This window comes from Protopterus annectens, chromosome 6.part0 (assembly GCF_019279795.1).
Source record: "Protopterus annectens isolate FY-2018-M chromosome 6.part0, PAN1.0, whole genome shotgun sequence".
Lineage (NCBI taxonomy): Eukaryota > Metazoa > Chordata > Ceratodontiformes > Protopteridae > Protopterus > Protopterus annectens.
This window is the reverse complement of record NC_056737.1, coordinates 1,996,671,601-1,996,685,597: the sequence shown is the minus strand read 5'-3', so window position 1 is coordinate 1,996,685,597 and position 13,997 is coordinate 1,996,671,601. Positions and strand designations below refer to the sequence as shown.

Genomic DNA, 13,997 nt, shown 5'->3' with positions numbered 1-13,997 from the left:
AGGTAGTATTTGAACTTTATAAGGGTGGGCTGAGAGAGACCTCATGAGGACATTTGAAGTAGACGTTTGCTGTGACAAATTGTTTCAAAGGCTTTAGACAAGTCTAGAAATAAGGCGGAGACTAGTTTGCCATTATATCTAGCTTTATTGACAGTATCTATATAGGTTAGAAGTACAGAGTTAATACTATGGCAAGGACAGAAATGTGCTTTGTGGAGTGATAGGAGTTCTTCCTGCAGGAGATAGTTTAGCAATTGTTTTGAGTACTTTTTTTCAAGTATTTTGGAGAGGAGGGATAATATTGCTATAGGCCTGAAGTTTGTAATGTCTGTTGAATTTCCTCCTTTGTGCAGAGGGGATAATATGTGAGTTTTTCCAGAGGGAAGGAATGTGGGATTCCTGGACTGACCTATTTATAAGGATTAAGACAGGGTAGGCAATGCTGTTGACTGCTAATTTTAGGTACTCACCTGGAAGGTCATCAGGTGAAGTGTAGAGCATGGTTTGAGTTTGTTTGAGTACTTTTAGCTCAGATGGCTTAGTGGTAGATTGCTGTGGCTATGGTGTGTAGGGTCCTTGTTCAAGACTTGCAAAGGCTGATTATGCACTGTCAGTGGCACAAGCGGTAGCACACACTCATTTGGTGTGGAAAGCTGTGAGTTCTGTTGCCACACTAGGTAGATGGATTGCTGACACTGCAGCATGGCATATGTGGGGTGCTGCATTCCTGAGTGTGCCGTCTTTCAGATGAGACATTAAACCAAGGATTTATCTGCTTGAGTTGGTGGATGCTCAGGTGGATGTAAAAGATCCAACAGCACCTATCGAAAAGAGTAAGGGTCCTTTATTTAAATTCTACAGAAAGGCGTCGCTGAGACTGATTGGTGTCAGGACCATGGCCTTAAGCTCAATGCCAAAAATGTGTCTTCATCCCCTTTGGGAAAACCCGGTTCCCATTAATTACCACATCGATGGTAGTCCACTGAATACAGAAGGCGTTTTAAGAGATTTGAGAACACAGGTTGACAGCAACCTCTCTTTTGACCACCACATTGCCACTTTAGTCAGAAAGTCCTTCTATGTGGCACATCTTATTACTAAGTGTTTTGCATCCAGGAAGAAAGAGGTCATTGTCTCCATCTACTCTTCCCTCATTAGGTCAGTCATTGAGTACAATGCCCCATTTGGCATGTACCTCACTAAACACCTGCAACAAGTGGAGAGGCCACAAAAGTACCTCACAAAGAGGATATTGGGTCTTGAACATGTGTCCTACATGGACAGACTAAAAAAACACCAAACTATTCTCTGTTTTATATCGCCTACTTAGAGGCGATCTCTGCTTGACTTACAAAGCCATGTCTGACCCAGCTCTGTTAAAAATGCTACATCTAAAGAAATCCCAATCCCTCCGCACCACATGCTGCAGAGACCTCAACCTCATTACCACAATCAACAGAACATGCTGGAGGGACAGGATCATAACTCAGAGACTGCCCATGCTGTGGAATAGACTTCCCATACATGTCAAGCAGAGCACCTCACTGGCCCTCTTCAAGAGAAATCTTTAGTGGATGGGAAATACAAAATTCACCCCAGGGATCACTCCAGTGGCTTTACTCAACAGGGGTACTGGGAACTAAGGTCGGGTGGCATTATGCCAGGGTAATCCTTTCGGCTAGACTTGTAAAGGCCCCAGGGCCATTAGCCTAGTACACACCTATAAGCTATGTGGGCACAGGTTTGAAGGTAAAAGTGGATGTGGTGATATATGTGGCTGCTTACCAGGGTTAGGATTAGATGTTCAGGAATCCTTGGTTAGAGATGCTGTACTATCTGTGAAGTAAGAGTTGAATTGTATTGTGCCTTTGAGTGATGAATTGTTGCTATAGGGGTTAGGGCTGAAGTTATGGCTGGGATGCAAGATTTCTTTAATGGCCATCCAGAATTTTTTAATGTTGTGTTTACTATTATTCTGAAAGTTATTATAGTAAAATTTTTTGTCTTCATTAATTTGCTTTTTAGTACAATTGCAAAGCGTCCAGAAGTTTTCAAGATAATGTGATGTTTTATATTTTTGCTGTTCTTTCCATGATTTTTTTATCCTGCATTAGCATTCTACTCTTTTTGGATAGCCAAGTTGCATTATTTGTTTTTAGCCTTTTTCCTTCTAGGAGGTGCAAGCTGTTCAGGATATTCAGGAAAGTTGTATTGAAATAATTTACAGCATCATTTAAGGGGCTGTTTTTTAGGAAGTTCCAATTAACAGATGATATGTTAGTAATGAACATTTCTGGGTTAACCTTGAAAAGGTTGCGTGTTGTTATATAAACATGCTGTTTAAGTGGATCTGTGAGATGTCTGGTTGTATAGATTGGGAGATGGTCACTGAGACAGGCAATCGTACCTGAGGTTGTGTGTTTGCTAGTGTCCGATACAAGGTTTCAGTCTGAAAGGGAATGTGATGTCTTGCAGTAATGTATGAGGCTATTTAATTAGTTGTGTGAAACCACATTAAGTTCCCACTAGATGTAGATGAGTTAGAGTTTATATCAAACTAATTGACATTCACATTACCTAGTAGTAGCATTTCTTGTGGAATTGTTATGGATATCCAATGTAGGATGTCTTCCAGTATAGCTGTATTGTCGCCAGAAGGGAAGTAAAGAGCAGTACTCTGCTGAGTTGAATTTTAGCATTGGTTTGTTGTAAGGGGAAATGTGGTAGTTGGGGAAATATTAAAGCAATGCCATCACTTTTCCTCTTTATATGGTCATTATGAATGATATTGTAGCTGGGAGGTGTACTTTTGGTGTTGTTTATACTGAGCTTAAGCCAAGTTTTAGTTGTATCTAGAATATCAGGCTTGTGTTGGGTAATCTAGGCATGTAGTTCAGCAATTTTATTTCTTATGCTGCTAACATTTATGACAGTAAAAGTTAGATTACTGGGCTTGATGGTTGACTGTTGTAGGGTTAATGTAATATATCCTACCTGAGTCTGTTAATGCTCCGCGCACAATTGCAAACTGTGGTTTAGCTATTGCCTCTACGTTCTGCTGAAGCTATAGTGATTATGTATATGCTTACTCCCCTGGGAGCACTAAGTTAAAGATCATTATCTGCAGTATTGACTTAACTTCATATATGCAACTCATAGATGACTTGAGTATTTTTAATGTTATTCACTCCCACAGGAGAACTGTTTTACAACTCACTATCTGGAATTCTTGTGTGATGTAGCGCTGTGGTTGCATCAACTTAAATGCTGATTAACTGGCTCTAAGTGATATGGCTACAGCTTACAGCAGGCTATACGCTCAATCTTAATTTCTCTTCCGTTCTCTCTCCCCTCTACAAACCTCTGCTTTTTACTTGGACTATGCTCTCTTTTCTCTTGTCCTTTCAGCTGAACACCCCTCTCCCTCCTGTCTATCCACCTTATTCTGCCTACATCTTCCTGCTCTCTGCATGTTACTATTATAAGCCAATACCTCTTCCTATCACTGTGTACTGCTAATTTGACCACAGTCTTTCTCATTTTCTTTTTTTTTTTTACAGTTCAGAAAGCCAGCGTTTTTATAAACGGGCTGCCCTATCTATACAACCGCTCAGAACCTCTTGAGCGCTTCATACTGTACACCCCCCCCCTCCAATTTAAGATGACCTAACCAATAAACTAAGTGTAGGTTTTAACCTACTTTTCTTTTTTACTGGTATTATTACTCATTTTTTTTAAGATTTTGTTAGTTTCATCTGGCTTGTACACTCGCTCAGACCACCCTGACCTTTCTAAATTACTCGGTTCACTTGTGAATTTAGGCTGCATCCCCTTACTGCCACCAGGTGGCAGTCTATTACCACTGAACAAGCCTACTACCTAGAAGCAATAATCCACGACCGAAACGGTTACCAAATAATCCTTTTCTTTATTTCACAAAAACGAAACACTCCAGAAGTAGATAAAATCAAGCGCTTTCGCCTGATCAATATCAGGCTTTATCAAGACAAATGTGTGCGTGATGTGCCACATAAGTTCACCGATAATAAAAGGTACATGATTAAAGGCAGCACAGTTCTTTACAAAATTCTTTACAAAAAGGAACCGAGGTGTGCATGAAACCTGTCTATATAACTGTCCAAATGCCTTTTCAACAATGAATTACAAAATTATTTAAAATTGTATAAAATTTTGTTTAGAAATTGTTCGAAAACAATCTCTATGAAAAATAACAATCAAAAACCTTAATAACAAGACTAGAGTGGCATAACTACGGTGTATCAAGGATATAAACTTGCTAATAACAAGTCCTAATAAATAAAATAAATAAAACATTGCACACGGTATCATAAACCTTCTACTAAAATGCCATGTAAAAAATGTATGTATATATACACTTGGAGTTATTAAATAAATAAATAAATAAATAAATAAAATACATTGGATTAAATTGGGTAACCTTTATAGAATTAATTTGTGGATTAAATGACTTAAATAAGTTAAATTAAATAGTTCTGTTGGAATACTAGAAGTGCTAAACTTGAATGTTTATCCTTTTTGTAAAGAATTTTGTAAAGAACTGTGCTGCCTTTAATCATGTACCTTTTATTATCGGTGAACTTATGTGTCAAAAAAGATAAAGGGGCATGTATTTATGACATTTGTCGTATAAACTTGATTAAATGCACTAGCACTTTAAAAAAACCCGATTATGGGTTAATGAATTAATTAGCTGAATTGTTTGGTTTTTAGAATTAATTTAATTCAATTAAATTAAGCTTTTATAATTGATAAGAGTATTTAAACAGTGGCACATCACGCACACATTTGTCTTGATAAAGCCTGATATTGATCAGATTTTATCTACTTCTGGAGTGTTTCGTTTTTGTGAAATAAAGAAAAGGATTATTTGGTAACCGTTTCGGTCGTGGATTATTGCTTCTTGGTTTATTCTTCTTACTAAGCTTACTACCTACCTAACCCAACTTGAATTACGGAACTTTGAACACCATAAAATATACAGTGTTCATAGCACCTTACTCCTGTAATAGCAAGCAGGCTTTAGGCCTGCCTAAACGAGAGTGTGCTCTTGCTTCCCAATTAAATACAAAATCACCAACCTACTTTAAAAGAAATAAAACAATAAAGAATATCATAACAAATAAAAGAAATACTAAATACCAGACCTGACTTTGTAGAGATATGGTAAGGTATTACAACTAAGAAATACTTTCAATCTAAAAGGAATTTTACTGCCCCTGTAATTAACTACATTTGCCAAACTCTCCCTTTCTCCCACAACCCAACCTTAGCCTACGAGAATGACATTATTGGTAAAGTCTCTGATTGTTTCTAGCAGGCTCACCTCTCGGCTGGGGTTGCCCCGCTCCGTTCACCCTTGCTATGCTCGGGCTCTCTACGCTCCCCTACCATCATTCCCACCCCCCCATCAATTACCTTTATACTTATCCAGACTCCTCCCCCCACATTCAGTTGGACCACACCCCCCAGCAACAAATGCCCACACACCTTTTCTCCTCCTAGCCTATCCCCTTTCTTTCATCTTACACTCTAGATACATCCCCACCCCATATATCATATCTCCACCCTTCTAACTTACTCTGGTACTACACCTTTACTTCTATACTTAACTTCTCACACCTTCCACACCTGTTTCACCTACATAACAACTTTCTACCCTTATATAAAATTCTCTCCTAAATTTAACCTACAACTTTCATCATGTCATTCATGCACAAACTGGCTCTCATTATATTCACATCCTATCTCTCCTTACTTTTTTACCTCTCCTCCCCTCACCAAGCTCTTATATCTCACACACCATCATCTTCAACAACCCCTCACTTTAGCTTCCTCCAAAGCTACTCAACATTCTGGTCCAGTCTGTACACCAACAACCTAATCCTACAATCTAAACTAATAATCCTTTCCTCACATAATACTTTACCTAGCCATATTCAGTATCAATCCAAAAACCAACAACATTTTCCTCATCCAAAATCCTACCTCCCCCTTCCAATTCTACTCCTAAGTGGTGATATACACCCTAATCCCGGCCCTTCTCCCACTTCTCAACATACCATAAATGACAAAAAGTCCCTCTATTTCACTAATATTAACATCCAAAGTATCAGAAATAAAATACCCCAACTACATGGATGGCTAAGCCAATACAAACCCGACTTTACAGCCATCACTGAAACCTGGCTAAAGCCATATATAAAAGACACAGAATTCCTACCACCAAACTACTCCTGTCTAAGAAAAGACAGGCTACACAAAAAAGGAGAGGGAATAGCCCTTTTATATCCAAACACCTTCACAGTGATTCCCTGCTCTAAGACTTCTCCGACCTTCTCCATTGCAGAATTACTCATTTCCTTCCTAAAACTAAACAGTCAAAAGAACCTATGTATCATAGTTATATATATCCCACCAGGCAATAACATTCCAATTTTAGAAGACATCCTTGCCTGGACTGCCAACAACATAAAAAACGAAACAATCATCCTAGGTGATGTCAATATTAACTGGTCAGATATCTCCAGTGACAAACCATCCTTAGGCTTAAACCTTCACACCTACACTCAACTAATCTCAGATATCACAAGACCAAACAAACAAAATAGCAAAGGTACAATTCTAGACTGGATCATGGTATCCGACCCTAAAAATATCTCCACCTCAGGTATACTTCCAGACAGTATCAGTGACCACTCACCAGCATTTATGGTAAGCAAGCCCACCCAATATACCAAAATTACATCAATACAAGTATACCAGAGATCTATCCAATTACTCCCCACAGTTCTCAACGAGGTATTGCACAAAATCAATTGGAATCCCTTAAAATCTCTCCCCCTAACTGAAGCAGTAGAGTCCTTTAACTCCACATTTCTCAGTATCCTTAATACTCTAGCCCCCCAAAGACAAAAAAGAGTAAAAGCTAACCATGCAAATTGGCTTACCTTGGCCACAAAAAAAAATCATGACCTCTAGAGACAAAGCCTGGAAATCCTGGCAAAAAAACAAAACAGATTTCAACCTGACTCTATACAAACAACTTTGCAATCAAGCCAAACAATCAGTTACTAAAAATAAAAAAGATTACTTCCAAAGAATCCAAAATTAACACTATCATAACCCAAAAAAATTTTGGGGAGCAGTCAATGCCCTTCTACACCCTGGGACACACCACAGTCCATCCCCAAACCCTGACAAATCACCCTCCAAGCTAGCTTCACTTTTTAACTCATACTTCATAGACTCCATCAATAAACTCACTACCACCTTCCCTCCTATTGACACCAGTCAACAATGCATCTCATCCGCCTTCCACTTCCATTCCTACTTTTTCTCTCTCTCCCATACCCACCTCAGCCATAAAAAAACTTCCTTCTCAAACTAAAACCATGCACTACCACCCCTGACAACCTTCCTGCTGAATTCTTACAACAATCAGCCTCTTCAATAGCTTATCCCATCAGCATCCTCATCAGTAGATCTATCCAAGAATCGTGCATACCCGATATCTGGAAAAAAGCATATGTTCTTCCACTTCATAAAGGTGGCAACAACTCTGACATTTCTAACTTCAGACCCATTGCCATACTCTCCCCATTTCAAAAATACTCGAAAAATGTATCCAAACCCAGCTACTCAATCACCTAGTCACACAACAACTGCTTTCCCCCACCCAGCACAGCTTTAGACCAGGACATAGTCCCAACACCGCCCTTATCTCATTCCTAGACACTGTTAACAGGGCCCATGACTCCGGATCCATAGTATCTGCACTCTTTCTTGGTCTCTCAAAAGCATTTGACACAGTCTGACACCCCCTCTTACTACTCAAACTATCCAACCTTAACCTATCTCCCTCTACTCTCCAGTGGTTCTCTAACTATCTTAACAACAGGCAATAGTCTACCATCTGGCAAAACTGCTTCTCTCCATTTATAAATACCAAAACAGGTGTACCCCAAGGCTCCATATTAGGACCCCTCCTCTTCAATGTATTTATCAATGACTACCATACTAGTCTTTCAAACTCTACTCTAATACAATATGCAGATGACTCCATTATCATCTGCTCCTCCAAATCTTCCTCCCTACTACAACAACTTACCCAAGAAGCTTTTTCCTCCACTGAATCATGGATGTCCCAGAACCATCTAGCCGTAAACCCCAACAAAACAAAACTCCGTATCTTTACTCCAACCAGAAACTTCCCAATAAATAAGTCAGAACTCACTGTTCAGTCCCAAAACAAACTTATCATAGACGTTGTCCCCAACACTAAGCTGCTTGGTGTCACCATTGATGACAACCTAACCTTTGACCTTCATATCCATAATAACATCAAAAAAACCCATCAGAAACTAGGATCCCTTTATAGACATAACCATTACCTTACTCCTCTGGCAAAAGATGCTCTCACCTCAGCATACTTGCTTCCAACCCTCCTATATGGCGCACCCATCCTTACAAACATACAATCCTCTCTAAAAAAAACAAACTAAATTCATGCTACAACAAAATTGCCAAATTTGCTACCAGTGCTAAACTCTCCACCCATCATTGTACTACACTAACTCAACTGGCTTGAACTCCCCCAACATCTAGCATATCTACAGCTTACTATTGCCCACAAACGTATTTATTCCCCTGATGCCTGTCCATCCCTCACTAGTTTACTGACCATCTACCACCCAAACCGGCAACTTAGATCTGAAAATAAACCACTGCTAAATGTCGATAAATCTAAGCTTTCCGCTGGACATATGTTGTACTCCTTTTCTGTCTCCAGGCTCTGGAACAATCTCCCCCCTGGACTTAGAGCAATCAATAATCCCATTACTTTAAAAAATCACTTAAATCTCATCTCACTACACAATGGATTTGTTCCTGTAGCTATACCAATAACCTTAAAACCTGACCCTCCCAACTCACTATCTCTTCTTCCCCCTGTACCACTCTGCCATACACTTCTTCTCTCCCTAGCTCTCCTCTCTCTATCCTAACTATTACTATTTCAGATTGTCGGCCTTTGTCTCTCCCTGTCACCTCTGGAGATCTCTTACTCTCACTTCATTGTATAAAATCAAATAGTTGCTATGTCCCTAAATGTCTGTTATTCCCTGTATTGTGTATAGTGTTGACTACATATGATTACTGTATTGTCTTATAATTTGTCTTGAAAATTTTGCAAATTCTGCAAACAACTGTACAGCTAAGTCTGCAAATAACTCCACAGCTTTTCTCCAATTATAATTGTACTGTACTGTTTCAAAATTTTCTGTATATATAATCGTGGAGCTTTTCTCCCCGGGCCTCTACTGAAAATAGGTTTGTCAGACCCAGTGGACTTTCCCGGTAATCAAATGCAATAAATAAATAAAATAAATATAAATAAATATATGGAAGAAAATTGTCTTGGTGATCATTGTGATAGGTGGGACCAGGATTAGGGTGAATGTCTCCTCCTGGAGGAATCTTAGTATATTGGGAATTATTGATACTTGTTTTGGAGAGTATTTTTCACCTAATTTTTTTTGAGTAGAAATGGAGTTAATCAGTTTATGTTTGGAGTAAAGGTGTCATTAATGGTGTATGGAGAGTGTGGGGAGGTGGTATGAATAGGTAGTTAGGACAGAGCTAGAGATATGTTAAGAGCTACAGTAGAGTCATGGCAGGATGAACGATGGCCCAGTAGCAGGAGAAGAATAGAAGATAAGCTGAGTAGTAGCATGATTAAGAAAAGGGATCTGTATGTTATAGCTGGCAGGTGGTGGGGAAGTAGGGATCAAGAAGAGAAAAAAGTTGCAAGGTAGAAGGATATTTAGTGGTGGCAGAGTCTGAAAGCTGATAGAGGGTAGGTAGGAAATAAGTATTTTCTATGAAGGAAGAGATTTGGGTTCAGAGTTTGGTGAGATTTCCATTCAGACTGACAATGTGATGACTATATTGTACATCTACAAGCAGTGGGGAACCAGGTCCTGTCCCTTACGTCAGGAAGCAGAGAGTGTAGCAGTGTAGCAATGAGTGTTGAAATCGCACTGCTTTCTGAGGAAATCAGTCTGTTTTGTAGACAGGCTCAGCAGAAGTATTCTGATGCTTCACAAGCAGTCTCTCAGTCCATCACTGACTCTGACCATTTCTGACTGTTGGGGCCATCCATGTTATTATCTGTTTGTATCCCTGGACAGTAACAAATGCAGCACCTAGTTTGTCTTGATCCCCAAGAGAGGCAGTCACTGTGAGACACTCTAGTTGAGCAATCATCTCCCGATATCCTTTATGCTTAACCACCAAGTACCCCTGATAATATTTTTACAGAAGGCCCTTTGGTGCAGAGCTGTGGTTGTCCTCATTCTTGCATTCTGATTGAGACAATTTGGTTTCTTGTGTTATAGCTTTACATCAAGAAGCCACCCAGGCTTTTGGATCCAGTGCCGGATGTGCTGTCTCACCCATTCAGATCATACTGCTTAGTTTCTCCAATTCCAGTAATGATCATGCACCCTAGGTTATCCCAGGATGTGGTTTGGTTTCTTTCAGTGTCCTAGAAAGATTCTGCATGGAATGTCTGTCTTGGTAAATGGAATTGTTTTGCTCTATGGACTGGTACTGAAGTAATAAGCCCTTCTGATGCTTCACATCTTGAAGTTTTACAGTATTTGTCTTCATTAATCAATGCCTGGGGCAGGGGCAGTCATTAAAGTCCAATTGGCTTCAGTTTCCAGTTTTCTTCTACACTCAGACTCCTGCTTGCTGGCATCCCATAGACTTAGTAAAGTCTTCTTGAGAGGAGTTTTTCTCCTTAGGTCTGTGATGGGACACCCCATTCCTCCTTGGGATCTAAATTTGGTGTTTGGAACTTTAACACAACTACAGTTTGAACCAGCTTCCTCCATTGCCTTAAAGCTTCTTTCATGGAAAACCCTTTTCCTAATGGCCATCACTTCAGCTAGAACAGTATCTGAGTTGCATGCCCTTTCTGCTGTGTGGCCATATGTCCTTTGAGATGTGATGACATCAGGATGTCTTAGCATTAGAAAAGATTGTCAGTTTATGGTGTGGAAGGGGATCATCTTGTCAGACTCTGCCAGGGCAAAGTGTGACCTTTGCCCTCCCGGTGGGGGGTGGGGTTAAATGCTTGAGATCTGCCTGTTGAGCCCATATATATATATATATATATATATAAATTCTTATTACTGAAGCATGACTGTGCATCATGTAGAAGGTCAGGACTCTCTGGTAAGTGACTGGATCAGCTAAACTGCAGTGTACTACAGTGCGTGTAAGTTAACACTCCTTAAAGAGGATATATAGTTTCACAGTACAGCAGCAGCATTTAGGAGCACATCTCCTATAGAGGTGTAGCTGTAGTGCATTGGAACTTCTGCATTGATAAATGGACACCTTTTTCACATGTTATGACAGCTTTGTGTGTCTCATTTTTATAGATTGCCATGATGATGTGGTAAAGATTGTGGAGCTGGCCTGCAAACATGACACCTGCCTTATACCCTTTGGTGGTGAGTACCACTGTTAAATCATTCCATATATTTTTTTTAAACAATGCAAATGGTTTAATTAACTGATTACCTAAGGTTTTGCCATCGTGTTTGGTTTTCCTGTAAGGAATTCCTATGTAGTTTCAAATATGATAACCACTCACTAGGTAAAACTTCATTAGCATGTACAATGGGGATCACTGACAAATCGTAGCATAGCATGACCTCTGAGAGCATTGCAGAGCATAAGTCAGCTTTTTTGTTTGCTAAAACAATCAAACTGCACTTTTTTATTAAATTCATAAACTTTCTGCTTAATTTAGAACTTTTCTGTGGATTCTGTTTTTGTTTCCTGTAATGTAAATCTACAAAAAATGTTAAATATTTAAGAAACATGAGGGCAAACCTCTCAAATCAGCTCACTGTCTGTGAGCATCATATATTCATAACGCCACATCAATCACCACTAAGCCTATACGTTTTATACTGAGTCTATAAAAACATTTTGCCAAAGCCTCCTAAAACACACTGAAAAGATCGTAGCCTTCAGCACACCAAGCAGCATCTTCTCCCTCTTTACTTCCACATACTGCAGTGCCACGCAGCTCAACCAAGACTGACCAGGAAAGCAGGTCTAAGCCTATAATCCCCACTAAGACTACCACCACACAGGGATATGTCTTAGTCATAGGTGACCCTGTAGTTAGGCATACTCCATACTCCTCAGACTAGACAAGAACTGGGTGACTGTAAGCTGCTTGTCTGGTGCCAGGATTTGTGATGTCACAAGAGACCTGTGGTCTGTTAAACCAAACATGAATGTCAATGACCTAGTGATGGCCTATGTGGGCATGAATGACTTCAGGTTCTCTACCCAGTGGAACATGCAGAGACATGATGGAACTTGCAATGCATGTGTTAGAGGCAGGAAAGACATTGATCTTCAGTAATATCTTACCCCTCACCAAGAATGATGCCTAGATACCAAGACAAGATAATTGGCTTTATCAGTTAAGTAGTTGGTGTAATTTAACGGGATCTTGTATGTATCAGCCTGAGATGAGATGGTAAGTAAAACTCCTTTTTCAACAGGGAACTCCTTTTTCAACAGGGATGGTTTATACCTCTCATACCAGGACTTCTGGATACTGGCTAAAACCTTTGCTGCTCCAATAATAGCTTTTTAAAACAGAGTCTCTCTACTGAGCATTCAGACTTTATCATGGTGGCATTACACAGTGCTAGAAGTCTAAACAGAAAGATGTCATAACTTGAGTCCTTGCTGAGGTAAGGTTTCAGTGCAATGAGAGCACTCTCTCTGTAAACAAGGTTTAGCACCTTTCATGCCTTTAGCCCCCTGGGTTACTGGAGAGGAGTGTCTGCATTTGTCAGAAACACTATCATCTCATGTCAGATTGCCTAAAACCCTAACTTGAAGCCCTTGGAGATCCAAATCACCCTTAAAAAATTTAACCATTACTTCACTACCAGCTACAGATCTCCATTTGTGTCCCCAAGAAATCATGTAAATTACCTTAATACCATTGAGGGGTTAAATATCAAACCAAATACCTTCTTGCTAGGGGACTACAGTTAAACCAGCATCAATTGACACATTTACCCCCTTAAAATGGAGATGTGCTTCTTAGACCTTGTTAATATCAGTGCACTGGAGCAAATTAGAGTACTTAGCATAGGGGCTCTAGTGTACTTGACTTGATCCTTTCTAATGTAGCCCCCTGCCTGTGCCCTACCACACATCTCATCATTCCTGGTTAAATCTAACCTGAAATCAGTTTTCTGTTAGGCTTAATGGTACTACCCCACCACCAAATGAATCCATCTTCATGGACTTGTCTAGGGCAAACCTACAATATCTTGTAGAAGACCTATGCAAAATTCCCAGCAGTCCTCCACACTGACAGGGCTGCACAGTTGCCTCCAGCTTTACTAGCACCTGAGCAGGGGCATAGAAAAGTATGTACCCATCTGCTCTAAATATAATGGTAAACTGAGGAGTAAACCTTTTCTGCTGAACCTCCCATGTTAATAAACTGTATAACAAAGGGAATAAGTGAAAAGTTGTGAGAAATCCCTTCCCCCTACCTGAAGACCACATTGAAATATACCACCAGGAAACTTAAGAACAGTGTTAGAAAATGTAAATCAGAGTACAAACTTGGGGCTGCTTCATGTACCAAAGGAAACTACAAATATTTCTTCAGTTAAGTCATGAAATGAAGAAACCGTGCTCAACTATGCATTGAGCTCATCCATAATAATATCACACATTCCAGTCCCCAGGATATAAAAAAATCCATTAGCAGAGAAATTTAGTGCTAATTGTACCCCCACCTGTGCAGATTATTGCACCCACAATCTCTGAAAATTTAGTTTCCCTGTAATTATCTTGGGGCAAGTATTAGAATCCCTATCAAAGTCTAGAAATAAACGTTC

At 39.7% G+C, this 13,997-nt stretch overlaps 1 protein-coding gene across 1 annotated transcript in view; it reads left to right on the top strand.

The window, feature by feature from the left end:
* The window catches only part of AGPS (alkylglycerone phosphate synthase), a 1,624,661-nt gene that overhangs the window by 534,758 nt on the left and 1,075,906 nt on the right, over window positions 1–13,997 (top strand). Inside the window, exon 6 of the mRNA XM_044075311.1 lies at window positions 11,490–11,561. Coding sequence (XP_043931246.1) covers window positions 11,490–11,561 — 72 coding nt within the window. The remainder of the gene's footprint in view (window positions 1–11,489; window positions 11,562–13,997) is intronic.